We start from the raw sequence: 23,727 nt of genomic DNA on the forward strand, positions 1-23,727 counted from the left end.
CGCTTTTAATGCCATTGCCAAGGGACTAACTTAACTGGGACAAGTTTGATCCATTGTCAGCGATGATTGACCTCAACCACCAATTAATATTTGTATTAAAGAACCTCGGCTGAATCAGTTCAATGCGGGCATCAGCTTGAAAAGCAGAACAATAAACATGACGTCTCGTCCGTTGATAACACTTTTCGACATTCCAAGTATAACACGAAAATCATGGTCTCCAAATGTCTGGAAAGGTTTGATAGGTTCATACCGAGGTTGAGCGTGTTAGACTGACTGCTCGATGGCAGCCCGTCTCGTCCTCAATTACAAAGAATTGCCGTATACCACTGAATGGCTTGACTTTTCCAACCTCAGTTCCCATATTCAGCCCCAGTAAGTCTCAAAGGCCCCAGAAGTGCTTCCCATGAATTATCTGACACCAGCTCAGTGTGAAACCCAATGAGCCTCCTTTGAGCCCGCATACCATACCCTGCATTCTGCTACAGGAGGGCCAGACCATGAAGGGTATCGTGGGATCAAAATCTATTGCCGAGGTCTTAGAGAAGAACTTCAGCACGCCGTCACTTCAGTTCAACTCAGAAGATTCCGCTAGGGTCGAGGAACTTACAGAAAAGCTGCTGATAAGCAGTCGACCGTTATGGGCACATTTATTACCCAAGAAAGTTCTGGCGCCGTCAGATCGACAATATTATGCAGACACACGAGCAAAGATATTTGGAATGAGCCTTGATTCATATTATAGCGAGCACGTCAGCCAGCAGCTTTGGTACCAGCTTGATGCCATGTGTCATGAGATTGGAGACGCGCTAGCTGAGACTCCAGGACCATTCTTGATGAATTACCATCGTAAGGAGAATTTCGGCCCCAGACCCTTTTGGTGATGTTGGCACTAACGTTTAAAGCCTCTTACGCTGACTTTACTGTCGTTGCTCTCCTTCGATTCTTCAGCTGTGTTGATCAGACCATGTCGGATCACTTCTATTCTGTTGAGCCGCAGCTTCTCAAGCTGTATGAGGCATGCGACCAGTGGCTTCAGCGCGATTATTAACCGACTTCTTTGCCTATGTTTGAGGAAGGCTCCAACGAAGCTTTGGGACAAAGGTTCGGTCAAAGTAGGTACTAGATACTCAGATGTTTTTGCTCTCACATAAATGTCGTGAATGGGTGCAGGATGTAAACACCAACTCTCATGAGTCCACCATGTTCAAAACAGTGTGGCCATCATTTGGCGCTGGAGATTGAGGATATGTACCTGTGAGCCGCTTCGATAAGATAAAATCTACAGATCATTTTTCCTTTACCTTAAATACCTTTAGGACTTGCTGCTTCAGCAGCTTAGTTGCCTTTAACAATGGATACGTCACAAATCTTTCCATACCTAGAAGCTCACACATTTCTCGGCCTATCCACTATCCACCATCTCTCCTTCACCTTTCATCCATAATTTGCGTCTCTCACTTTTTCCTGTCCTTTAAAAAGTTACGTCATCTGTCAAAGCTTTTAGCGGAAAGGCGGCACTTGCCCAGCAGTGTCAGTAATGCTTAGGCGCGTTCACCCCCAAGACAACAACAAACAATTTCCTTCCATTCGATTCATTTTCGATATTCTCTCTTCCACATCACGCCTAACTGTGAGGCTTTCAAGCTGTGAGTGAAGATCCTGGTCATATCTTTATCTAGACAAGCTAACATCATATCTTCAACCAGATCAGATGCAACGATGTCGGCAAACAAGAGAGCCGCACCGACACAGGCGGCTTCCACGCCCGCGAAAACTCCCCGACACGAAACTTTCGAGCCTGGGGTCCACGTCATCTTTCTTGGTGTCAGCCGTTACAAAGACATCGGTGAAGAGGGTCACGACGCCAGAATCCCCTGTGACCCAGCTGCGAGCTCATTTGAGGCCGGCGACGTCCTAGGCAGTTTAACGCCTGAAAGACTGCAGCAACTGGAAGATAGCCTAGGTCCTGGGCTTGTCAGCAACATCGGCCCCAAAAAGAAACAAGAAAATGGTCTAGCCGACTTGGCTGGTCGTATTGCCAAGCTACAGAAGTCCAAAACCAAACTAATCGAGCCGCAATGGAATGAACGCCTTGTTCTTCTTCATCAACAGATCGTCACGGTGCTCTGGGCCGAAAGATCTCAACGTATGACAATTGAATACCGCACGCTTGAGTGGATCGAAGGACTTATAAAACAAGGAGCCAACTCTCTCGCCGATCATGTGTTCGAATACAGTCGGCCGGTTCTATTCTACATCCCACTCCAACGTCACGACTGGACCGTGCATCCTCATGTTCGCGATCTTTATGAAGCCCTCGACGCACTCCAGGCTTCACGTAGCGACATCAGCGTATTTCCAAACTACCATGAGAATTGGAATTATGGGTACAAGGCTGCCGACATCATGGCACTAGACACTATCGCAAGGGATGAATCTACACCAGAAACGTACCGTCATAGGCCCAAGACATGCTTGGGCATCGGAGCTTGCACACTAGCTGAACTGCAGGGGCCACAATTTGTCAGATTCGGGTTTGGCGACCGTGACGACTACATACAATATGACGCAAATCCGGAGGACAATGAGTATGTCCATAGTCAGCCAAACACGCAGGGTTTCGCCAACAGGAGAGTCTTTCACCAACAATTCTTTCCACCGTTTTCCGAATGGGGCCATATACGTGTTTTGATGATTGACGACCAGATTATTGCTCGAGGTTTCTCTTCACGCAATCAACAAACAAAGCAATTTAATACATCGGCCCTTCGTCACGATTGTCACTTCGATTTTCGCGCCGCTGGTCTACGACATCCAAATACAGACCAAAGAGTGACTGAGAGACAAGAAGCAAAGCTAGAAGAACTCAACAACTTTTGCAAGTGGTGGCAGCAGCAACTCAAGACGCAATATCCTGACCTATTCGAATCGCTTGATGTCGGGTGTGTCATGAGGGTTGGCCTATCGGAAGCAAGCCTCGATGGAAAGTTCTTCATCATCGACATTCAAAGATGGTATGCCTCTTCCTTCTGCAGCATGGACTTGGTCGGTAAGCCATTTGATCAACTTTGCAGAGCATTTGGTGAGCAGTTTGCACGGGTTCATGGGTCCTTTGCGAAGTATCTGCCTGGTAATTGAAGGAAAATTGTTTGATTGTTAGCGCGAGGGCTTCTCCTTGATGTTCGGATATTGATCTTGAGGTCGTTGCGTGTATTACTGGGCAAGGCGGAAACCTAGTGGAGCGTGCAGACTGTAGCTGTGGATTCCTCCTTGATGGGGCTTAGAGCTGGTAGGAGGGAGCATGTTTTCAGAGTTCAACAATTTAAAGCCGCTGTATCTTCTAGAATTTTTGACACTAAACCCATTTGAGACATGGCGCCCTTGCTTTGTACGTGCATCTGTTACTGATACTCGTCGCTATTTGCTGGACTCGCTGAGGTTTTTGGCGGGGTCGTCCAATGCCCCGCATCCATGATTCCCCATCACATTGCCCTCGGTATCGTCGATTGAGTACACTTTCCCAATGAGCGCAAATTGATAGGTTTCGGTTCAGAAGCGTCATGACATTATTCCCGGCGAGTTTAATAAGGCCGACGCGTTGACTTAGTCCCAGGACCCTGGCATGATTGCCGCTACCCCAGGTTGACCAGCCGGGGACCCCAGAGTCAATTGACGAGGTACCCTAGATCTTGCTCTGTGATTGAGCTGTCTTGGTCATGGTTGCTTCTGAAGGCGATATTTCTTGTTATTCAAGATGGCCTGATGTTTTCGGATTGATGTAATCTGGATATTGTCTTGTCCAGCTGAACATACCGTGAATTTTTGCCGTGAGCTCAAGAATGGCCTTTCAAGGTTGAAGCAAACAGGTATGCACGTGAAATGAATGGTTCGCGACAATACACCAGTCAAAAAACGGTAATAAATCGTACGAGAACCAGATCCGGTAAGAAGAATCGGCAATCTATTCATCCAGAAGGTGAAAAAGTTGGAGAAACAAAGATCCGCTTGGTGAGGAATCGGCATCTTGGTACGGCACCTGCGGGTAAGAATATTTCCCCCGGTTCGGATCTCTTACCCCAAGATTGTTCTAGTGGACATGGACCAATAGAGATTCAGTATTTGCAATGGTCATTCTGACGTGGAGAGCCGACTTGAATTGCCGCTACTGTTGGCGTCCATGATCCACGGCCCCGCCCCCTCCAAGTCTCCCGGCTACGGTAACGGCAAACGACAATTCATTTTCATACTTAACGTCGCGACCTCCACGTTCTGACCCAAACGTCTTTTCCCTCATCATCACCCATCTCCAGATACCCCAGATCTTTCAAGTTCTTCTTTTTCTTCCCCAGACACTCCAGTCATCAAAATGGCCTCCAACGGTACAAACGGCACCAACGGCGCCAAGGCGCAATCAAAGTTCGACCCCAACTTCACAGACCATGTCATCGGCCTCATGAGCCCCGAGACCGACCCCCGCCAGCGTGTGATTCTCACTTCTCTCATTCGTCACATGCATGATTTCTGCAGAGAGGTCGAGCTCACTCAGGACGAGTGGATCATCGGCGTCAACTACATCAACTCTCTTGGTCAGGCCTACAAGAAGAACCGCAACGAGACATGGCGCGTCTGCGACATTCTCGGAATTGAGTCGTAAGTACCCAAATCAATTGCGCCCGCCAAATCAATCGCTTACAATCGCAGTCTCGTCGATGAGATCAACCACAAGGTCGTCACCGACGGCGGCAAGGCCCCTACATCCTCCAGCATTCTCGGTCCCTTCTGGTCTCCCGAGACCCCCTTCCGCGACCTCGGCGCCAGCGTCGTCCAAGACATGCCCAAGGACGGTCAACTCACATTCTTCCACGGCGTCATCCGCGACGTTGATACCGGAAAGGGAATTCCCAACGCCGTTTTCGACATGTGGCAAGCCAGCACCAACGGCAAATACGACGCCCACGATCCCGAGAACCAATCGCGCCACAACCTTCGTGGCAAGTTCCGCACCGACGCCGACGGAAAGTTCTGGTTTTACTGCCTCAAGCCCACCGAGTACGCCATCGACACATCTGGTCCCTCCGCCGAGCTCCTCAAGATCATGGGCCGTCATCCTTACCGCCCTGCTCACATTCACATCATGGTCACCCACGATGATTACCTCGGCGTTACTGCTCAGCTGTACCCCAGCGACGATCCTTATCTCGAGACCGACACTGCCTGCGCTGTCAAGGATGATCTCCTCCTTGATTTCAAGCCTGCTAAGGACGACCCCAAGGGCGCTGTTCTCGATGTCGAGTACAATGTCAACCTTGCTTCCAAGAAGTACAAGCCTGATAACACCATGTTGATGCAGAACGCCGATCAAGGCAAGTTCTAAGCAAAGAAAAAAGAAAGAGAAGGAAAAAAAAAAAGAACGAAGGCATGAGGATGCATATACATAGCATTGAATGAGTGGACTTTAGCGTTTGATTCATGTGTTCGATGACTACTATGGTATTAAATAGTAAAAGATAAACCATTGACTTTCCATAAACCAGTGCCCGCCTTTGCATGTCGTGATTCAGTAGCTATAAGCTCACCAACAAATCGAAAGAACAGGACCAAGAATAATGTTTGTTTCGAAGACCAGACAAATGATTTAACCGCACAGTAAATTTCGACTTGATAAGATATTCTCAATTTCTGGTAGACTTTTATGAACGCAAAATAAATACGACTTCTCCGCGTTGAGGCTGTCTTGGAGTTCCTGTGTTGAACCTAAAGCATCTCTAACCGCAGGTCAAATCAAACCACCCGAGCCATCATGTTCCTCCTAAAGCCAGTATTGGCCACACTACCAATACCAAACGAAGGTAAAACTCGTATCATACGTAAAGGTGTAGCAAAGCCAGTGTAGCGCCGAATGACACTAATGCGATCTTTGATTGTCATGCGAACTTGACGAGCATGCACATCCAGACCGAGCAGGTGAATCGGAGTACTGACAACTTGAGATGCAGCTGGCATGAACAGTTGGGCCATCTTAAGCCTTGCATCTTCAGACTGAAAGATGTTGGCAAACGGGGTAATCGACGCGAAGGGAAACTCGGCAAGCTTGGGAGCAATCATAGTAGGCAGGTTGAACGAAGCGTATATAGTCACCGCATCTCGCAGGGTAAACAGTGCATAACTCAGCAGAGGGGTCGACATTCCGCAAGACATTCTCGAAAAGTATGCGTCTTTGAATATACTCAGCCCTGAACTGACGGTCGTGGTTGCGGCGAACTTCGCGGGAGATGAGCAGACGATAGAAGGATCGCAATCGTATTGGACGGCATTGAAAGAATCGAACATGTTGGCAGTGGCGTAGGTTCCGAAGTATACCAGGAATGGTATGAAGAGAGAAGCAAATGTTGCCTTGGGCTTGGATGCCCACTTTCGCATGGATGACTTGATGGACGTGTTGCTGGTGGCTTTGTTGAAGACAAGTCTAATGGCGACTTTGTTAGTATCCACAGTATCTTGAACATAAGAATATCGATGATACTGTTTGCTGAGATAGTGTTTATAGGATTTTGGGCACTTACTTATCAATGGCTGTCACCCAGGGAGTGACCAAAGCAGAAGCGAAAGCCGCAGCCGCAAGGTCAACAGCAAAGTACTGCAGTGTACAGTGCTGCTGCTCCCTAATACTCATAACATCCGTCATCTTGACAATCCACAATCAAGTCAATCAATTGAGAATATTGGAAAAGCTAAAGAATCAGATTATAATCTCTTTGACTTTCTAGGTTATGACTCTTATTATAGTCTACGGCACTTGATACCGAGACACCGAAACACCGTGAAACCAGCCATCCAGGGCGACCTATCACAACACTTTGGCGTCCACAAGCGCTGAACTACCGCTGTAGCTACTACAGTAGCACCAACCCGTCATCATCCGACAAGGCATTCCTCAACAAAATCACCAAATGCTTGCGATCATCACGAAAACAATCATGTCGGAGGCCCAATCAGGCTTTGCGTAAGCTCACCTTGTGGGTCATCACGGTGAGCGGTGCGGCTGCGCTAATCTCAGCCGTCTTGCGTCGGGTTAACCAGGAGCCATGGTTGACTCACCTAGGTGACCATTACGTGGCAGGAATTCGGCTACGTTCGGGATTTGTTGAGGCGCGATAACCCTTGGCAATGCTGTGACACGGCATGCTAACTTCTAGACCGGCTTGTGCTCTTATTCGGCTTCTTGACGACTCCGCGTTTCCCCACGTCGGCATAAGAATTGAGTTGAGTTGAGTTGACTTGTTGAAGCGCTAGAGCTAACCCCGGATTCATCTTCAGGGGTGAAGCACGGACCTTGATGTCAGCCCTGTCCTGTTCAAGGTTCACTTACGTACTGCGTAGTCAACTCAAGACGTTGGCCTCAATTCAAAATGTATTTCTAATTGTTTGAAGTGTTCTAGCAAAAAGATTAGTGTGCTCTTGAATTAATTGACTTTCGCATGCTGATTCAGCGCCATAACTCTCCTGTGACCCCGAGCTTAGTCTTCCCCCCTCCTCCTCTAGCACTCACCACGGTGAGAGCTAAATGCCAACCTCTTCCACTCCCTTGCTGTTCATTTGGAATTTTCTATGACCTACGCAGTATCCTCATGTCGATTGGCTCTCCATCCTCTGGAACTTTTACCTCGATAATGTTGTTGTCTTAATAGTCTGTGTAGCTCGGCTTCAGACGGTTTATTAAACGAGTACGCTTCAGACCAGTGTCCACTCGAAACGATAAGCATAGGACAAAGTAACGCGTGGTATAGCCGACGATTCCCGCGATGCGTGCATAAGTCCTGTAGTTGATCATTCGAATCTAGCTGGATCAGGTAATCTGGAAGAACACCTACAGAACCCTGTACGACAATGTTCGCAATCAAGCCATGCGGTGAAGATCAGTAGTCGCAATGTAAGCCATAGAGTACCGTGTGCGAACCACGGTTGATACGGTCAAGTTTAAAATCACTTCGGCTCTGTTGGCTCAGCTTCTCGCTTGTCCGTCGTTGAATTAGCCTGGTTCATCTCTTGGCTTCACCCCTGTAGTCGGCTTTCTCTAGCTACCGAGTCTATCGATGCGACACGTATCCGTAATCGGCACCTAGACATAATTCGGCGCGAGAAGGCTGCATTAAGTACCATAAATCCCGGGGGCCTACTTGATGATCTACCTGGGTTTTGGGGAAAGGGAACAGACATCATAGCACTTCAACTAAAAGAAACAAGACGGCGATCCCAACAAACTTGCGTACATGACTCATAGACTAGCCTAGACGATACAAAAGACGGTCGGGAGCCCGGTGATGCTTGAATACCAGATAACAGTGATTCTATTTGGCTACATAAACTGATATTGTTTGCTTAACGCTTGAAGCATATCGTTGATAAAAGGCAAAGTCGAACAAGAAACCCCATAAAGCACAAGAAAAACAAGCAAGAACCTCTCAATCCCACCCAGAAGCCCACTGGCGCTTGAAATATCTGTAGTCAAAATGTTTCGCATTATACAGACTCTGTAGTTGTTGAAGTCTGCTTGTCGGCTGTCTCCGCGTCCAGGACCGTCCCCTGATGTTCCTTGGGCACTTTGAAACCAAGGTGCTTAAGATAGCTACCAGGAAAGAAGACGTTGTAGAGGAAAACGACGAGCAATATCGGCAGGGTATCAAACACATATAAACTAGGGGACAACTGTTAGCTTGGTTCAAGGATATAGGACAAGTTTTACTTACTACCACTCTTTCTGGTGAGTAGTGCCATCCTTGCCGCCGGCGAAGTCAATCTCACGGTAGATGGAACGGATCTATTCGCGATAAGTAACTGGGTCGTAGATAGATGAATAATTTGCTTACAAGAATGAGTAGGCATGAGACATTGACTACAATGAGTAGGGTCTGCCACTTCTTCACAATACCATGCTTCTCCTGATTATCCTTGGCAAAGTCGGGACTTAGTCGTCTCGTAGTGAAGTGGAAGCGGATGGCGGAGACAGTGAAAAGACCAAAGCCGGCAATTTGAGTGCTCACACCGACAAGACCAAGGGTCTTACCCAGATTGAGTTTGCTCTTCGCATCTGGATCAGTGGGGTCGGTACCGGCGATGAGAACTGCGGCGACAAGTTGGAGGAGGAGCGAGATGACATCGAAGCCAACGAAGAGAAGAGTGATGAAGCGAGCTGTAGCAGAAACCATTAGTATCTCTTTCTCTCTCTCGTCGCGAAGATTACTTACGAGGGACCCAGAGAAATCGCAGGGTTCTCGACTCAGGGGGAACAACCCAGAAGACAATTCTGGCGAAGATAACATAGATGACTCCGGCCATCAATACTGGGGGTAAAATCACAAGTGTGAACTGAAGCACGTAAGGTCCCTTTTCCGTTGGCTTAGTAGCGGATACGACTCGAGCTGCGTAGCCAATGACCTCCACTGCAATAATGATTAGCTGACAAGCCTCGTATTTGTGGAATGATTGACTTACTCGCAATAGCAAGCAACATAAAAAGCCATACCCAGGCTTTTTTCCTAATAATTTGATAGAGGGTGATACAAAAACTCACTCCATAGAGGCCCGCGACAACTCCAGCCAAAGGCTCCGAAGGGTTGTAGAGATAGTAAGACTTGGGTGCGTCCATGGTGGCGGATTATTAGAGATGATGTTTGAAGTTGAAGAACTGAGATGTGATTGTGCGAATTGTCTCAAAAGTCCATCTGCGTTCAGACCTTATATAACTCCAACTTCCTACAACACTGCAACGGCAAACGCCGTGATGGGTTCATATCAAGCTCTAACAGATAAGCCACATCTGCACAACTGGAATCCTAGCACCATAGCAATGCCTCACAAATGCGTCAAAACTAGCAACGAATAAGCCACGCTGAACCCGCATTCGTGCTTCCAACGCCACGGCTAGTAGTTAGTACCCAATCAAGAATTGAGTTTCGAAACGCCAACTCAGCCAGTCATATGTGGCGCTTTCTTTAGAGACAGACGTCACTAGTCAGTTGTTACGTAGCATGCAACCATATCGAATCACAGTCTCTTTTTGGTGAGACCATTCGAGCTTAAAATTGTAACGTCTCGAATCGCTATGGAGGCTTGGTTTAGGTCCCTATTGTTGGGAGATTAGGGCTGGAAAGCCTCAATAGCCACGTTGATTTCCTCGAATGGGATTCTGGAAATGGATTTAACTCTAAGCGAGGTCTCACGTGGCTTATGAAGCTGAAGAGCGTCACAGTGAGACGCTCGAGATGATGAGAGAAGGAGGTTTGAGTTGAAGCTGTCGGCAAATGACGCAACCTTTTACGAGCTTCACGGAAGGCTAAATACTTGTACACGCATGCACGCAGGAATCTGGGATTTGAATCAAGCTATGATACTTCGTTACTCTTCTCAGACAACTTAGCATGGTCAGAACGTAAGGTACCGTGCAATGAGCTAAGTCCCGCATATGAGCGAGAGGCGCTAAGGTTTCTTGATGAGGTTCTTATACAGAAAAAACAGTGGTCGAAGCTGCCAAAGCTAGCGGGAAGATGAGGCTGGATAAATAAAGTAGGAAACGTGAGTGGCGCAGAGACAGTTGGAAATGAGAGTTTGCTACGGCGGTCTTGATGAATTGCTTTGCTCCTAACCGTTCACAAATGAAAGCTCTTCCAAACCCGGCTCGTGATCAATATCCCAGATTTCTGGGCTGAGGTCACGAAATGGAAGATGATCTAGAGGGGGATTCTCGCGAATCTGATAAGAAATCTGATCATGGTGGAGAATCTGGCTATTCGAGGCACCGTTCTGAAGACGTTTGATTGTTCTGTACCTAGCAAGACTATACACCACGAGTGGATTTAGTGCGCTGTATCTGGTTTGCTTTATGAAGCCAATATACCCCATCACCTTAAGTGAGCTCCTAAAGTGGCCTGCGGCATTTTTCTACCGCTTGGTGTCACACAATGGCGTTCTCTGCCATAAAGCTGTAGGTTAAACGACCTGGGGCCCAAAGGCCTGTAGGTTTCTTAGTAGGACTTATGTCCCCGTTAACAGCTTATGGAAGAAGACAGAGGTAACAAGTCAGGAGCTGCTGAAGCTAAGTGGGCCAACTTGATGCTACCATCTTGAACCTGCAGAAATCCTGTTGTTTTCTCTCAACGTCATCAATCTTCCGAAGGCCAAGTCGATATGGATCAAGATACAAACACTTACGCACATCAAGCTTTGACATCCCATGATTCAATCCGCATTTTGCACCTGCTACCAGGATCTGACAATGATGTAATCCGCTGTAGTTCGGAGGAAATGGTGCTGGACGAGGCAGAAGGTAGATACGAAGCAGTTTCGTATGACTGCGGCCGTTCATATATCACATCTACGATTGTTTGCGATAGTGCCGCACTTCCAGTAACGACCAATCTCGAGTTGGGGCTCCGAACATTTCGTTTGAAACTATATCTCCATTTCCCCCGCGTAATGCCAACAAAGGGGATCTGTCAGATGCAGAACGATCATTCCCACGATCGAGGGACCGGCGCCTAGCGATGACAGCTCAAGGAAGAATGGAATTGGTCTTGTTGATTGCTAAGGGCAATGGCTTTTGTTATATCATCCAAGGCATGGATGTTCCTATCATTCTTCAGGGAAGGAGAGACGTACTGCCCCGGAGTGATGGAAGGAGAACTGTCAAGTTCCGAGTCCCTTGATGATTAGTGGGAGGAGGTTCGTGTTCAGTGATGGTGATGGCGCTCCAGAGTCAAATATCATCTCTCTTTTTAAGCCTCTTTATATTGAGCTACTGATTAAAAATGAGAAAAGTATTGCCGATAAAGTTAAAGTTACACAGGCCTGACATGCCCCATGTGGGACGATGAACCGGCCGGTAATGTGGGGTAATAATACTTGTCATGAGAATATCCAACCAGACTCTTTGATCTTGGAGATAGCCCAATCAGGGCCGACCGTCATCTGAGCTGTACTCCCGGCTGATAACGTTGCGTAGGATGCGGTTTACCCCACAACTGCCATGACGATATCCCGGGACGTCATCTCCGCACACTTTGCCGTGTTGGGAATGTTGAAACGACCCGGTCCGGACGTGGCCGCCGGCCAAAGCGAGGGTTGCCATATCCAGATAAACATGATTAATGATTCTCGTGATTCTACGATATCGGAGACGCGGGGTGATTTACCTTGTCTGGATAGCCCTGCCTGAGACAGCCATTTTATGCTCTCACTTAAGATCTGGGGCCTCCGCATCTAACAAGACTAATGGTAACCTTACTCGTTTACCCTTTCGAACACCACTAAGATGACGTCGGAAACTTACAAGGTTGCTGTTCTTACCGTATGTCACTCCAGAAGTCATTGTGCCTGACCCTAAGTATTAATCCCAGCAGTCATCGCAGGAGCACAATGCAAAACCCACGTTTGAGATCAAGCAGCTCCCACGCCCTGTCCCTGGCCCCAATGAAGTTCTTATCCGGCTTTCACTCACCAGTTTATGTGGCTCTGATCTAGGTATGGCCCTGGGTCATATGGGACCCGTGGGGAAGATTCTGGGTCATGAGGGCGTTGGCAAAGTCGCAGAGCTTGGCTCCAATATTGCCAACTTGGACCCCAGCGTCCAGATTGGCCAGAGGGTTGGAATAGCCTGGATTCGAGATATTTGTGGAACCTGCAACATGTGCGTTGACATTGCCAATGAGGGTGAGACGCGATGCGTTGAGGCTCTGCACTCTGCCAAAGCATACGATGGTACCTTTGCCGAGTATACTCTTGTGCCCTTGCGATACCTGGCTCGCATCCCGTCAACCTTTGATGATATTCCCGACGAAGAGATCGCGCCTATTCTTTGCGGAGGCGTCACAGCCTACAAGGCTATCAAGAACTGCAACCTCACACCAGGACAATGGGTTGTCATTTCCGGCGCAGGCGGCGGTGTAGGAGCTCTGGGTGTGGCGTATGCTCACGCCATGGGTTACCGAGTCATTGCTGTTGACGCCGGCGCCGGAAAAGAGGAATACTGCAAAGCTCAAGGCGCCGAGCATTATGTAGATGCTTTGTCTGGCGTAGATTCGGGAAAACAAGTCAAGGATCTGACTGATGGTCAAGGAGCTAAAGCTGTTATCGTCACGGCGACAGCTGCTGCTGCGTACCAGAAGGCATTCGACATGCTTGGGCCATTTGGCACATTGATGTGCGTGTCGATTCTACCAGAAGAAGCCAAGATCTCCTTCCACCCGCTCTGGTTCATTGACAATGGCTGGACTGTGAAAGGCTCGGCAGTGGGGACGAGGGCTGATATCCTCGAGGCTTTACAATTTGTCAAGCGGAGGCTTGTGATCCCCAAGATCAAGTGGGCAGATCTCGAGGATATTGAGGGTCTAATGGAGAAGATGTCGAAGGGACAGGTAAGTGCGATGGCTGCCGATGAATGTGACCAAGCTAATACGAATGCAGTTGGAGGGAAAATATGTCATGAAGTTGTAGGGTTATATGAGTGGAGCACGGAGTTAGGGGAAGCTGAGAAATCATGTGCAAGGGTTTGGTAGGAGGTATTGGATGTCGCCATGTGTAAATAACTCGATACATGAAGAACGAGATTCTGAAACAGAAAGATTATGTTTTTGTAAGGCTTATCAACATCTTAGCAAAATAGAATCGTTGCTCAAGAAATTTACTTTACAATGATCTTGTTCAAAATCTATCTTATAACAGTCACAAACGTTGAAAGAATTTAAGATCAATATTCGTCAACTTGAAATTCCTTACAGGGCTACGTGAAGCTACCTAAAAATAATTCATAATGTCAAGATAGTTCTCTTCCTTCATGGTTGTTGAGAATACTTCTATTGATCCTCCCCGTCCAGACTAATCTGGGGTCCGGTGAACGTCTTTCGGAGACCACCAAACCAGAGGGCAGTGGTAAATACCAGGCCAACTGCCATAACTACAATAAGATAGTTCATAGACGATGCCGTAACAGGCATGAAGGCGGGAAAGCAAAAGCTGACAGAGAACAAAGCGACAAATAGCGTAGCCGCAGTGTTTACGGCATATCCCGCCTTCCCAAGCGAGAAAGACCTCTCAGGAAGACAGCTGCGTCCACGAACGAGGAGCGCGGCCTGGGGGAGAGTGACAGTGATATTGAGTGCAAATAGGGTAAGGCCGATAAAGCTATTGTAAGCTGTGCTTGAAGCCACGTACAAAACTCCAATGATGATCTGAAGTGCAAGCATCACTGCAGTAGCTCGAACGGGACTGGCCCAGTTGAGATGCGACAGGAATCCAGAGAAAGGAACACCCCCATCTCTCGAGAAGGACCAAATAGTTCGACCGGAGAAGATGAATAGGTTCAGAACGATGTCGTAAAACATGACGATGTAGTAGACAGTCCAGATAGTTGTTGCAACTCTGTTGTTGAGAGCCTGGTTGTAGACCTCGAGAATAGGAACTGTTGACTCAATGATGGCATCGACATCCTTGATGGAGAACATGAGGGCGATGGTCCAAGCAACGACAGTGGTGATGCCGAGGCCAATAGTCAGGAAAATGGCACGAGGGACATTTTTACTGGGATTCGGCACTTCTTCTGCCAAATGGGTAGGGCCATCGACACCACTGTAGGCCCATAAACAGGCAGTGATAGAGGTGATCATAGCCCAGCCATCTCCCCATCCACTGACATTCTTGTACTCCTTGAAGACCGTGGAAGCTGATTGCTTGTGATCACTGACAGCAAGAAGAGTGATCATGGAGGCGATGAAGCCGACCAAAGACAGCCAGAAGATAGTAGTGGTCAATCGGCCAATGGCAGCAGGGAATCGCGAAGTGGCGGCAAAGGCGATAATGCACAGCAAGATGTGCATCAAGTACGTATGCCAAGCCTCGATGGTATATGATGGATGCCACAGTTGGACAAGGTCCAGAACAGAGCTAGCAGCGAAGAAGTTGCAAGACGCTGTCGCAGCCATGAGGTAGATGATGGAGATCCAGCCAGTATAAAAAGCGGCAACGCGTCGCGTCGAGGCCGGAAAGGCCATGAAGACAATATGATACTGTCCACCAGCCGAAGGGAAAGCTGAAGCCAATTCAGCAAAACCAATATTGATGGTAGCCATGATAATTCCACCAGCGATCAAGCCATAGATGATCGAGGGTCCTCCCCCACAAGCAAGCGGCACCGCAATGCCTGAAGCAAAAGCCATCCATGAATTGGTGGTGGTAAACGCAAAAGCGAGGACGGACAGAGGACTGTATCGCTTCTCAAGCTGTTCGCCGCCGTGGAGGTGATGGGTGGCGAATGTCTTGCCAGCAGCTTGGGAGGGCGTCAGAGACGCATTGTCGGGGATATCGTGTTTCTCAGCCATTCTGTCGGTGTTCAGGCTCGAAGGTCAAGACGGGACGCGAGGATGAAGGTCCGGTGCTCCTGTTTGAGGAGGATATTTGTGTATTGCTGGGGGCTTTTTGCGGTCATTCGCTACTGTCAATAATGCCGTTGAGGTTGCACGGCCACGAAAATATGAGAGGTAAAAAGACGTTGCCAGAGTGAAAGAGGGCGACATCGCATGGGTGCAGTCGCATTCTTAAGAACAAACGCGCTCCCATAGTCTAGTCTTGATCTGCACCAAGATAGGGCGCGGCAACTCCAATCTTTAGTCAAACTATATGACAACCAGTAACCGCAATTTCCCAGTCATATCTGTCCCTTCCCAATCGTCTCTTATCTCCAACTTCCGGGGTTTCTGGGGAACCTGGGGCGCGCGCAAAGATTAGGCGAACCTTGTCAGAGCCGAGGACGTGGTTCAGTCTCGTTTTAGAGCCGCCCTTGTTATCAAGTCTGAGATTCTTACTCGATGACTCGGTAGATGTCGCCTGGTCTTTCCAAGTACGGCTTAGTTTAACGGAGGCGGATGGAGAGGTTACGGCCGGTTAGTAGCCGGCCGGTGGGGTTTATGTGCCGAACTCCCGTGGAAATTATGATAATGATTCTTACGGATATTGGTATTTTGGGAGAACACGCTCGGACTCGGCCGCCGGCGAAGAATTAAACACGGATGGAAGATGTTGATAGTAATGTCCTTGCAGCCCTTGATACAGATATCCCGACATTCCGTACATCCCAGTGATCCACCAAGATCCTGTTGGTCATCGACATGACAGTAAAAGGCAGGTCTTGGTCATGCACAACCATCTATACCTAATGCCACCATATCCTTTCAATCAACAAACATCTTTTACAGCTCACCCAGAGTCGCCAGCGTTCTGGATCTGGCCACACGGGCCATTACTCAGCGTTGGCCCCTCCTTAGGGAGTAGTTTTCCAAATGTTGTAAAGTTGGTGCCAAACGCATTGCCTGGAATGCAGCTAGTACCAATGACGTTGTAGCACACGTCAGTATATGCCGCGGAAAAGATGCAATCCTTCTCCTGTTGGCACTGAACACAACAGTCGTAACCAGAGAGTGGTGGGAGAATATTGTAGAGGTTCGTTGCAAGATTCACTGCAATAATCCCGTGTCCGCCGTTTGCCGAATTGACAAGATTGTCAGCGTTGCAAGCAGCCCAGGTGCTTTCGGCTGGAGCAATATATGTTCGAGTCACTAGATAGTAATGATGGTTGGTAAGTGATTTACGACCACAAAAGCACAAACTCGAGACGTACCAGTTTCAACTATAGTGGTGGTGCTCGTTGTAGTTGTTTCAGTGAGCGTCTTGGTTGTCGTTGGATGGTCGTCCGCAGTCACTGTGGCATCAGCTTTAGTGACTGTATTAATGACAAGCACTCTGATGGATGAATGCCTTGTAGTGGTTTTTTGAGCAAGTGTAATCGTCCTTGTCCACTGTCTACACCTGATGGCATCCCTGGTCTTGGAAATCTTGAGGACTTTATGACATAGAACCATGCTAGGGAACTGAGCTGGCTCAACATGATGCTTTTTATCGTCGGGGTCGATTTTGATGGTGCATGGGCCGTCTATCTCCTTGAGCTTGGGCTCGGGCATGACTCTGCCCCTGTCATTCAGCCACACGTCTTCCCATTCCCACCATTTATTCCTCCTATGCAGGGCTCGTTTGGATAGACTTCGCTTTCGAGAAACATAATCAGATGCCGAGGCAAGAGGTGTGAATCCAGAGATTGTTGGGACTGTTACAGTTGACAGAATGGTTGTAGTACTGGTAACAAGCCTCGTGCCAGTTTTCATGACAGTGGCAGTCATCATAACGGTGTCGGTTCCTGTGGGGCCCTTAGACGATGACATATAAAAGTAGTGACCACATCTTACTCACGAGTCTTTGTGATTGTGAGTGTATCAATCTTTTGGGGAGCAGTAACCAAAGAGGGGTAGATAGACCTAGCAATAACAGTGGTAGTGACAGGATCCGGGGTGATCTTGCAGGTCGCTGGTTTAGATCGGCAACGCGGCAGGGTCCCGGTCACTTTGACTTTCGTGGTAGTGGTGATAGTGTATACAGGACCCTCCGTACTCCACATTTTCGTTTTGCAGTACACTTTAGTATGCGTTTCGTCCTTTATAGCAAGTGCAGCGCCCTGCAGAGCAGAGAGGATCAGAATTGGACGCATTGTGATCAGTACAATCCTCAAGTCGTGGCAAATCCGAGCGCCAGGTGCGACAACCCTAATTTTGAGTGGGATTGTCTTGGCTGAGGAATTGGAGGCATCATCCATCTTATACTCCAAAGAGTCATAATCTAGGTTTTCTTGCCAGCAATTATCGTACGTTTTTAACCCAATCAGATACGGGATCTTATAGGAACTCTAAAGTGTTGGCGGATATTGACAGCAGAACCTGTCATATGATGGAATGGAATGCTCATAGTTTGGGGCAAAGTTAAATCATAATTATGACCAGCTTACATGTCATTATCGCTTCTGTTTATTATGAAACTCGCCCGTATATTCACTCTCTGAATCCATGTGTCATCACCTCATTGTTGCTTCCACTCGTTGGGGACCCGCCAGTGTCGCCTCACGTCTCTCTAAACAGGATCCAATGATATCATAATAAGTAGTTGTACCCTTCTGCCATCATTTATTTCTTATGTCAGCGATATCCAGTTGGATTCGGGCTTTCATTATGGAAAGATTGAAGTTCATTGAAAGTCGAATTCCGCATGTTAGCAGAAGGCGAGTACGCCTTTGGCTCAGAGGACATCCCCGACACCAGAGGCTGATAGTTCGCCTCGCCTTGGGCATGGGTGACAGGCTGTTGCTGGTAGTAGGGCACGACTGGGGGCTGATCTGTTGTTGGAACGACGTGAGGTCCATGAGCTGCTTGGCGCTTTTTGTGGCGTATGAACCAGAGACCGAAGCCAATCAAGGCGAGTAGGGCAAGCCCTCCAAGAACACCACCAACAATGGCTCCTATGGGGGCAGAAGAGTTTGAAGAAGAATCTGCTCCAGATGACGAACCTGATTCGGCAGATGAGGTAGTCTCTTGGGTTCTGCTCTCTCCAGTCGTTCCAGTCTTGGCAGTTAATCCGCCATCTGAGCTGACAGTCTCGGAACTAGATTCTGATGACGTCTCGGCGGTAGCCGATACGCCCTTGAGAGCTTTATACATGGTGACTTCGATATCCGCTGTCGTACAAAAGGGATAAAGAGTAAACTCATCGCTGTCACTGTCAGTCGAAACAGCAGTGAAACATCCCGCTGAGCTTGACAAATGTTAGTCGGCGACTACACCATTACCTTTATTGATCGTTACTCACCAACATAGCTCGTCTGAAGATGTTGAGGTGCAAGACGATGAAGTAAAGCACCTCGTTCTGATGTATCCTTCACATCCAATGTGACTGTTGCTGGTTGCACAGGTCGTCGTTGAAACGCCGGAATAATAGCAGTAATTCGCGACCCAGACTTGAAACTCATTATCAATCAGGCTCAGTTTAAAATAATACATCTACTTACACTGTCCTGGGACGGAATAGTAGGCACAAACGTCGTAAGTGCCTGGGTTCTGGCGCTTGAGAACGTCGTTTTTGTCAAGCCACGGTAACTCTGTGATTGCGGGGTCAAGAGGGGAGCCTGTCAAGCCGCCGCCATTCAACGCGTAATAGACATCAGCCATTTTATTGCTGATGATTGAAGGTGTTGGAGATGTTTCTGATCGCTGCCTTTAGATCACTGCAAACAGATACCCAGAAGTCTCAAGCGAGCGGATGAGAGGCTAAGGGGAGAGCTCAAGCATAGTAAGAAAGTGACAGGATCAGAAGAAAGGCAGCAAGAGAAAAAGCCTGTCACGGCCATCATTTCCAGGCTCATCTCGTGCTCTGTCCATGAATAGATGTTGGTGGCGTCGCCAGAAATTACAACCATGCGTGAGCTGAACAAGCAGAAGAATAAACTCGGTGCTTCTGAGCCCTGGAGATCCAATGAGAAGCTCGCTCGGAGTGATACCGCCGTATGTGGTTGAAGCAGAGGAGGTGTGATTGGTGATATGCCAGAGCCTGATCTGCAACCTGAAAAAATGTGTATCTTGTCTTTTCTTTCGAGGCCTGCTGGAACCAGTCAAAACAAGGCACTGGATGACGAAAGATCATTTCTCTCTCTTGACATCGAGGTTCTTACCAATGGTTGAAGTTTCCTCGCAGCCTGATTTTACAAAAGACAGACTAATGCAGTTGAGATGATGCCAAGCATATGTCTTCCAGTAAGACAGAACTAACCTGCATGTGGCGTACGCAGGCGACGTGTTCCTTGTCAATATCCTTAGCCACTTTCTCTCGGTTGTCAACATGAGACATTTTCAACGATTGGCAATGTCTATTTTGAGACTCATGAGACCTTGGTGATGACGACGGTGGTGGAAACTGCTGAAGAGCATTAGCTCCCTGATAATGTCTGGTCTGAACGGATCAATCTTGGACAGCTGCCTGTCATCATAAATCCGCTACTTCGGCAAGATAACAGTGAGGGTTTCTACTACTGGCAGACTTTCGCTCGTGAACTGTTGTCATGTACGGTATTCTAGTAGGGTACCGAAAATGGAACTCAGAGGAGCTATGGAACTTGGTCAACTATTTCTTCATTTTTAAGTGGAATTCTTTTATATCAGTAACTTTCGAAACGACGCAACACAGTGTAATTCTCAACTCCTCGAATCCAGCGGTAAATTGCCCCATCCTCTTCAGAACTCAGCGGTTTCTTTCCATAATCCCCTGACCGTTATGAACTCTGTATAAGCCGCCAAAAAGGAAGCTATCGTCTCTGGAAATAGTCCACCTTCTCGTGTCCAATGAACCGTCAATGGAACCCAGAGCAGAACTTGAACAAACTTTCTCCGCCACTCTGTCTTGGTCTCTTCATCTTGCTTTTCTCCGGTACGCTTACTTTCCGATCGGTCGTATAGTAGTTGTGCCATCTCCGACATAACGTAGACACCCCAAGACTTGAGAGACCAGATCATGAGTTTCGACTCGGTCTTCTCTGACCACTTGAAAACGCCACGCCTTGTAAGCCACGCCAGATTCTCCAAGCCATAGTAACCAAAAAGCCCAATGATATATGTAGACCGTATGGCTTTCTGAACAAGATATCTTCGTGGGTTGCTTTTCTTTTCTTCGCTCTCGTCTTCAGATGTGAAACTGGTTAGAAATTCTTTTGCATCCGCCCATGTCGACAGCAAGCCCCACAATCTGGTGATGATCTGCCAGTCGTCCAGAATATTCGATAATGCCCTGAATCGTTCGGCGATAAGAGTTTTGTTGGCAGACAACGACCCTATCGCTGGTGAATACTTGGGAGTTGATAAGAGTGACAAAAGTCTTGGCGGCACAATCCTCAGTAAAAGCTTGCCGACGCTGATTACCCAGCTTCGGAGTCGCCCAGGAATTGGAGTTTCGAGTGCTGTCGCCATAAAATGTGCTGCGTATGCCAGAAAGAGAATCAGGGCATCGTGGCTCTCCCGGGTATGCATCAATCGATTTAAATGCAAAATGAAAGCATCAAGCTTTTTGATGGGTTTCAGGACTTTGCTGCCACTAGGGGTTCGGCTTCCTGTCGATAAATTCTTCGTTGACACATGATTTTCCTTTACCGGTTCATCCAAGCCTTCTGTCAATGGCTCAGGTGGGACTGTTCTTCACAATGTCAGCCGAAGACCCTGGAATAGGTGATAGACTTTACTTCATGTCAGCCATGTTGGAGGTAAGAGAGAAGAAGTGACTTTAAGATAACTTCCAGCCATGAGCATTAGAGAGTCGATATTCGCCCTTTGACAATGTTTGTAATGGTGGTGAGATAAATGAGTTTGAATCAAAATTCAAGGACCAGGAGGTTGAGGGCATCAATAGGAAATGATTCTGCGGGGGATAATTTGGATCTTATCCTGTTATGGGCAATACTTGGTGTGCGTAGTGCAGATACCGGTTGGACTTGCTCAATAATGCATAGCGCCCTGTGTGAAGCATGCAGGAGCGCAGATATTGTCACTATCGGCTTGCTACGCTAGCCACGTTTGTGATAAACTCCTCCATCTGTTTCGCAAAGCTGGTAAATCTTCATCATAAGAAAATAGATAAATGTTACTATTTTAGGCCGTTTCATCGATATCACAAGTTCTGCCTTGCAAGATACCCCCCGGAGGTTTTGATAGATTGTTAGCCTGTATAAGATTTCGTGCTGGGTGAGGCATACCATTGGTCTATCTTCCCCACTTTCACTTCTGCACGCGTGCTATTTCCTAAAATGGGCAAAGCTGTGCATTGCCGAAGACCGACATCTAGTATGTTTCTTTTTACTGAGAATACCTAACTTGTTGTTGTAATTTATCCACAAAGATTTGGTTTCTTCCCTTTTCAAGAGTATTTCTCAATGCCATTCGGGAATTTATGAGTATTTATACAGTCTTCCGGTACCTAGCCATTGAATTCGAATTGAAGACACTTAATACTGGCAGCAGATCGACTTCAGCGGCAGTGGCGGTTAGTATATCTCAGGGGGGAAAGCATTTCGATCTCAGGGATTACTCTCTAGAAGCTGTAGTCTTGAAGATGTCTGTCTCTTTGTCATTGAGCACCTGGCTTTATGGAACTGTGATGTTTACTTGGACGGGGATCCGTGATTTCAGCGTCAGACATGAGGTTGAAGAAGCAGTGTTTTCTTTGTGCTATGTTACACGTCGCTTGTAAATATCTGAAACTAACCTCACAGTTATCCAGAAGTGACAAATACACTTATCACGTATCGTACACTGCCTATTCCTACCGAGCCAAATTGATGTCATTCTTTATTGAATGAGCTCATTCTTTGAAGCTTCACGCGCATAGTGCAACTTGAGTCCTTCATAACAACCCAAGAACAACCCGTTCCCTACAGCTGCTGCAATACAAGTGACAGTTGCCCCTCTGAATAGCCCTGAAATTCCATCTCTTATCAATATGCCCTTGGCGATGGAAACGGGGCCTCTCGCAGCGGGCTTTCTGGCTTTCTCACGACTTAACGATGATGTGAACAATGCTTCTGGTTGTAAAAGATGGCTAGGGGGAGCTTTCTCTGGTAACCGCATTCTGGTTTTCACAACGTCGATGGGGACAAAGAAAAGAGAGGCTATTGAGCCGCCGATACCAGCGGTTATTCCGCTCACTTTGACCTGTTCCACGATGCTGTCGGACTTCTTTGATCTCCGAAGCCAAGCACCTTTGAGATACTCGTATATCGAGAACGTGAGGCTGGTACGAGGAAGATTTCCGGCTACCAACACCGTATATCCTGTCCATAGTTTCAAAGGATGTCGTGCGAAGTGCTTGAGTGAGGCTAACATGGGATTTGGTTGGACGCCACCCTCCGAGAATCTTGCAACTTGGGCATTTTGTTTGAGGACTTCCGACGGGTTGATGATGGCGCAGGCAACCATATCAGCCAACGCGCTACTGGCGGCATGAACAGCAGTTTGTGACAGGCTCCCGGGTTTGAGACCTTCCTTTGGTTGAAGAGCAGACTTCGCCGTTTCGTAGATAGTGAAGAAAGTGGCAGATGCCGGGATGGTCGTGACTACGGTTGGTGTTAAGCCACGATAGAGGCCTCGGAACAGGGCCGGTTGGAGTTTGCCCTCATGACTCCTGTATTTTGGTACATATTCCGGAGATTGTATGCGCGTAATGAGGGTGTCGAACGGGTGAACTACAAACTCAACGCTTAACGCAGCGAAGGCTGCGGCCTGTCAGAGTCAGTAATTGCGGCGTTGATGACAGGGATGTCGCGATGCTCACCAAGGATATATCCGCAGCATCCGCGCTGGTTGAGGTGGACATCAATCAGACTGCCGGAGCTGATTGACCAAGAGGAGGGCTAAAGAAAAGAGATCTCAACGGTGAAGAATTGGTGATTTAGGGATTGATGAACGGATCTCCAGGCACATCGACCAAAATTTCTTGGGGCCTAGCGTTGGGTGAAAGGATCAACTACGTCAACATCGAAGCTTCGAGGAACGCGCTAGGCTATCGCCCCAACAGCAAATGTGACCGAACGATGAGCAAAACATCAGCATTCCTGGCCCAAGGTACATGAATTGTCTTTCACAAGCTCGTACCTGGCACTTGGTAATTCATGACTGGTTTTTGAAGAAATTGGAAGATACTGACTTCAACTGATGCCCTGATCATCACCATGCTTTCGGGCTCACAGTGGCCTTCAGGCGCTGAGAGCTATAAATTGGATTAGCTAATCACAACTCGCCCCTCAGTAAGCAGAACGCTGCAACC

The 23,727-nt window shown here is 47.8% G+C and overlaps 12 protein-coding genes across 12 annotated transcripts; 5 read left to right on the forward strand and 7 right to left on the reverse strand.

The window, feature by feature from the left end:
- The first annotated feature begins 92 nt into the window (after positions 1 to 92).
- BKA55DRAFT_578948 (uncharacterized protein) lies at positions 93 to 1,380 on the forward strand. Its single transcript, XM_046193783.1, has 4 exons — positions 93 to 236; positions 291 to 375; positions 431 to 849; positions 906 to 1,380. The coding sequence occupies exons 1-4, from the start codon at positions 158 to 160 to the stop codon at positions 1,049 to 1,051; spliced, it is 729 nt and encodes a 242-aa protein (XP_046045145.1). The 5' UTR covers positions 93 to 157; the 3' UTR covers positions 1,052 to 1,380.
- A 342-nt stretch (positions 1,381 to 1,722) lies between these two features.
- On the forward strand, positions 1,723 to 3,141 carry BKA55DRAFT_694639 (uncharacterized protein; the record flags this gene model as incomplete). The annotated part of the gene is made up of 1 exon (XM_046200066.1): positions 1,723 to 3,141. The coding sequence occupies one exon, from the start codon at positions 1,723 to 1,725 to the stop codon at positions 3,139 to 3,141; it is 1,419 nt and encodes a 472-aa protein (XP_046045146.1).
- A 1,029-nt stretch (positions 3,142 to 4,170) lies between these two features.
- On the forward strand, positions 4,171 to 5,528 carry BKA55DRAFT_622962 (Intradiol ring-cleavage dioxygenase). Its single transcript, XM_046196793.1, has 2 exons — positions 4,171 to 4,653; positions 4,705 to 5,528. The coding sequence occupies exons 1-2, from the start codon at positions 4,370 to 4,372 to the stop codon at positions 5,375 to 5,377; spliced, it is 957 nt and encodes a 318-aa protein (XP_046045147.1). The 5' UTR covers positions 4,171 to 4,369; the 3' UTR covers positions 5,378 to 5,528.
- Positions 5,529 to 5,536: 8 nt separating this feature from the next.
- On the reverse strand, positions 5,537 to 6,749 carry BKA55DRAFT_133755 (uncharacterized protein). The gene is made up of 2 exons (XM_046184855.1): positions 6,567 to 6,749; positions 5,537 to 6,469 (listed from the first exon to the last, which is right to left on the reverse strand). The coding sequence occupies exons 1-2, from the start codon at positions 6,686 to 6,688 to the stop codon at positions 5,785 to 5,787; spliced, it is 807 nt and encodes a 268-aa protein (XP_046045148.1). The 5' UTR covers positions 6,689 to 6,749; the 3' UTR covers positions 5,537 to 5,784.
- A 1,530-nt stretch (positions 6,750 to 8,279) lies between these two features.
- Positions 8,280 to 9,701, reverse strand: BKA55DRAFT_679287 (RTA1 like protein-domain-containing protein). The gene is made up of 5 exons (XM_046198164.1): positions 9,496 to 9,701; positions 9,249 to 9,443; positions 8,871 to 9,193; positions 8,751 to 8,821; positions 8,280 to 8,698 (listed from the first exon to the last, which is right to left on the reverse strand). The coding sequence occupies exons 1-5, from the start codon at positions 9,647 to 9,649 to the stop codon at positions 8,524 to 8,526; spliced, it is 918 nt and encodes a 305-aa protein (XP_046045149.1). The 5' UTR covers positions 9,650 to 9,701; the 3' UTR covers positions 8,280 to 8,523.
- A 1,080-nt stretch (positions 9,702 to 10,781) lies between these two features.
- BKA55DRAFT_578955 (uncharacterized protein) lies at positions 10,782 to 11,859 on the forward strand. The gene has a single exon (XM_046193784.1). It carries the CDS (start codon positions 11,188 to 11,190, stop codon positions 11,539 to 11,541), a length of 354 nt encoding a protein of 117 aa, XP_046045150.1. The 5' UTR covers positions 10,782 to 11,187; the 3' UTR covers positions 11,542 to 11,859.
- A 209-nt stretch (positions 11,860 to 12,068) lies between these two features.
- BKA55DRAFT_578957 (uncharacterized protein) lies at positions 12,069 to 13,677 on the forward strand. The gene is made up of 3 exons (XM_046193785.1): positions 12,069 to 12,346; positions 12,399 to 13,412; positions 13,462 to 13,677. The coding sequence occupies exons 1-3, from the start codon at positions 12,311 to 12,313 to the stop codon at positions 13,489 to 13,491; spliced, it is 1,080 nt and encodes a 359-aa protein (XP_046045151.1). The 5' UTR covers positions 12,069 to 12,310; the 3' UTR covers positions 13,492 to 13,677.
- Positions 13,678 to 13,752: 75 nt separating this feature from the next.
- Positions 13,753 to 15,821, reverse strand: BKA55DRAFT_578959 (amino acid/polyamine transporter I). The gene has a single exon (XM_046193786.1). The coding sequence runs from the start codon at positions 15,369 to 15,371 to the stop codon at positions 13,851 to 13,853; it is 1,521 nt and encodes a 506-aa protein (XP_046045152.1). The 5' UTR covers positions 15,372 to 15,821; the 3' UTR covers positions 13,753 to 13,850.
- A 1,241-nt stretch (positions 15,822 to 17,062) lies between these two features.
- On the reverse strand, positions 17,063 to 17,602 carry BKA55DRAFT_578962 (uncharacterized protein; the record flags this gene model as incomplete). The annotated part of the gene is made up of 1 exon (XM_046193787.1): positions 17,063 to 17,602. A coding segment is annotated over exon 1 (299 nt), but the record flags the coding sequence as incomplete, so codon positions are not given.
- A 466-nt stretch (positions 17,603 to 18,068) lies between these two features.
- BKA55DRAFT_694646 (uncharacterized protein) lies at positions 18,069 to 19,094 on the reverse strand (the record flags this gene model as incomplete). The annotated part of the gene is made up of 3 exons (XM_046200067.1): positions 18,069 to 18,676; positions 18,736 to 18,883; positions 18,966 to 19,094. 3 exons carry the CDS (start codon positions 19,092 to 19,094, stop codon positions 18,069 to 18,071), a joined length of 885 nt encoding a protein of 294 aa, XP_046045154.1.
- A 933-nt stretch (positions 19,095 to 20,027) lies between these two features.
- Positions 20,028 to 21,313, reverse strand: BKA55DRAFT_578965 (uncharacterized protein). The gene is made up of 2 exons (XM_046193788.1): positions 21,152 to 21,313; positions 20,028 to 21,105 (listed from the first exon to the last, which is right to left on the reverse strand). Exons 1-2 carry the CDS (start codon positions 21,163 to 21,165, stop codon positions 20,154 to 20,156), a joined length of 966 nt encoding a protein of 321 aa, XP_046045155.1. The 5' UTR covers positions 21,166 to 21,313; the 3' UTR covers positions 20,028 to 20,153.
- An 803-nt stretch (positions 21,314 to 22,116) lies between these two features.
- Positions 22,117 to 23,623, reverse strand: BKA55DRAFT_133825 (mitochondrial carrier domain-containing protein). The gene is made up of 2 exons (XM_046184856.1): positions 23,236 to 23,623; positions 22,117 to 23,183 (listed from the first exon to the last, which is right to left on the reverse strand). The coding sequence occupies exons 1-2, from the start codon at positions 23,275 to 23,277 to the stop codon at positions 22,254 to 22,256; spliced, it is 972 nt and encodes a 323-aa protein (XP_046045156.1). The 5' UTR covers positions 23,278 to 23,623; the 3' UTR covers positions 22,117 to 22,253.
- Between the last annotated feature and the right edge of the window lie 104 nt (positions 23,624 to 23,727).

This window comes from Fusarium redolens (assembly GCF_020744475.1).
Source record: "Fusarium redolens strain MPI-CAGE-AT-0023 chromosome Unknown BKA55scaffold_16, whole genome shotgun sequence".
In the NCBI taxonomy this organism is placed as follows: Eukaryota; Fungi; Ascomycota; class Sordariomycetes; order Hypocreales; family Nectriaceae; genus Fusarium; species Fusarium redolens.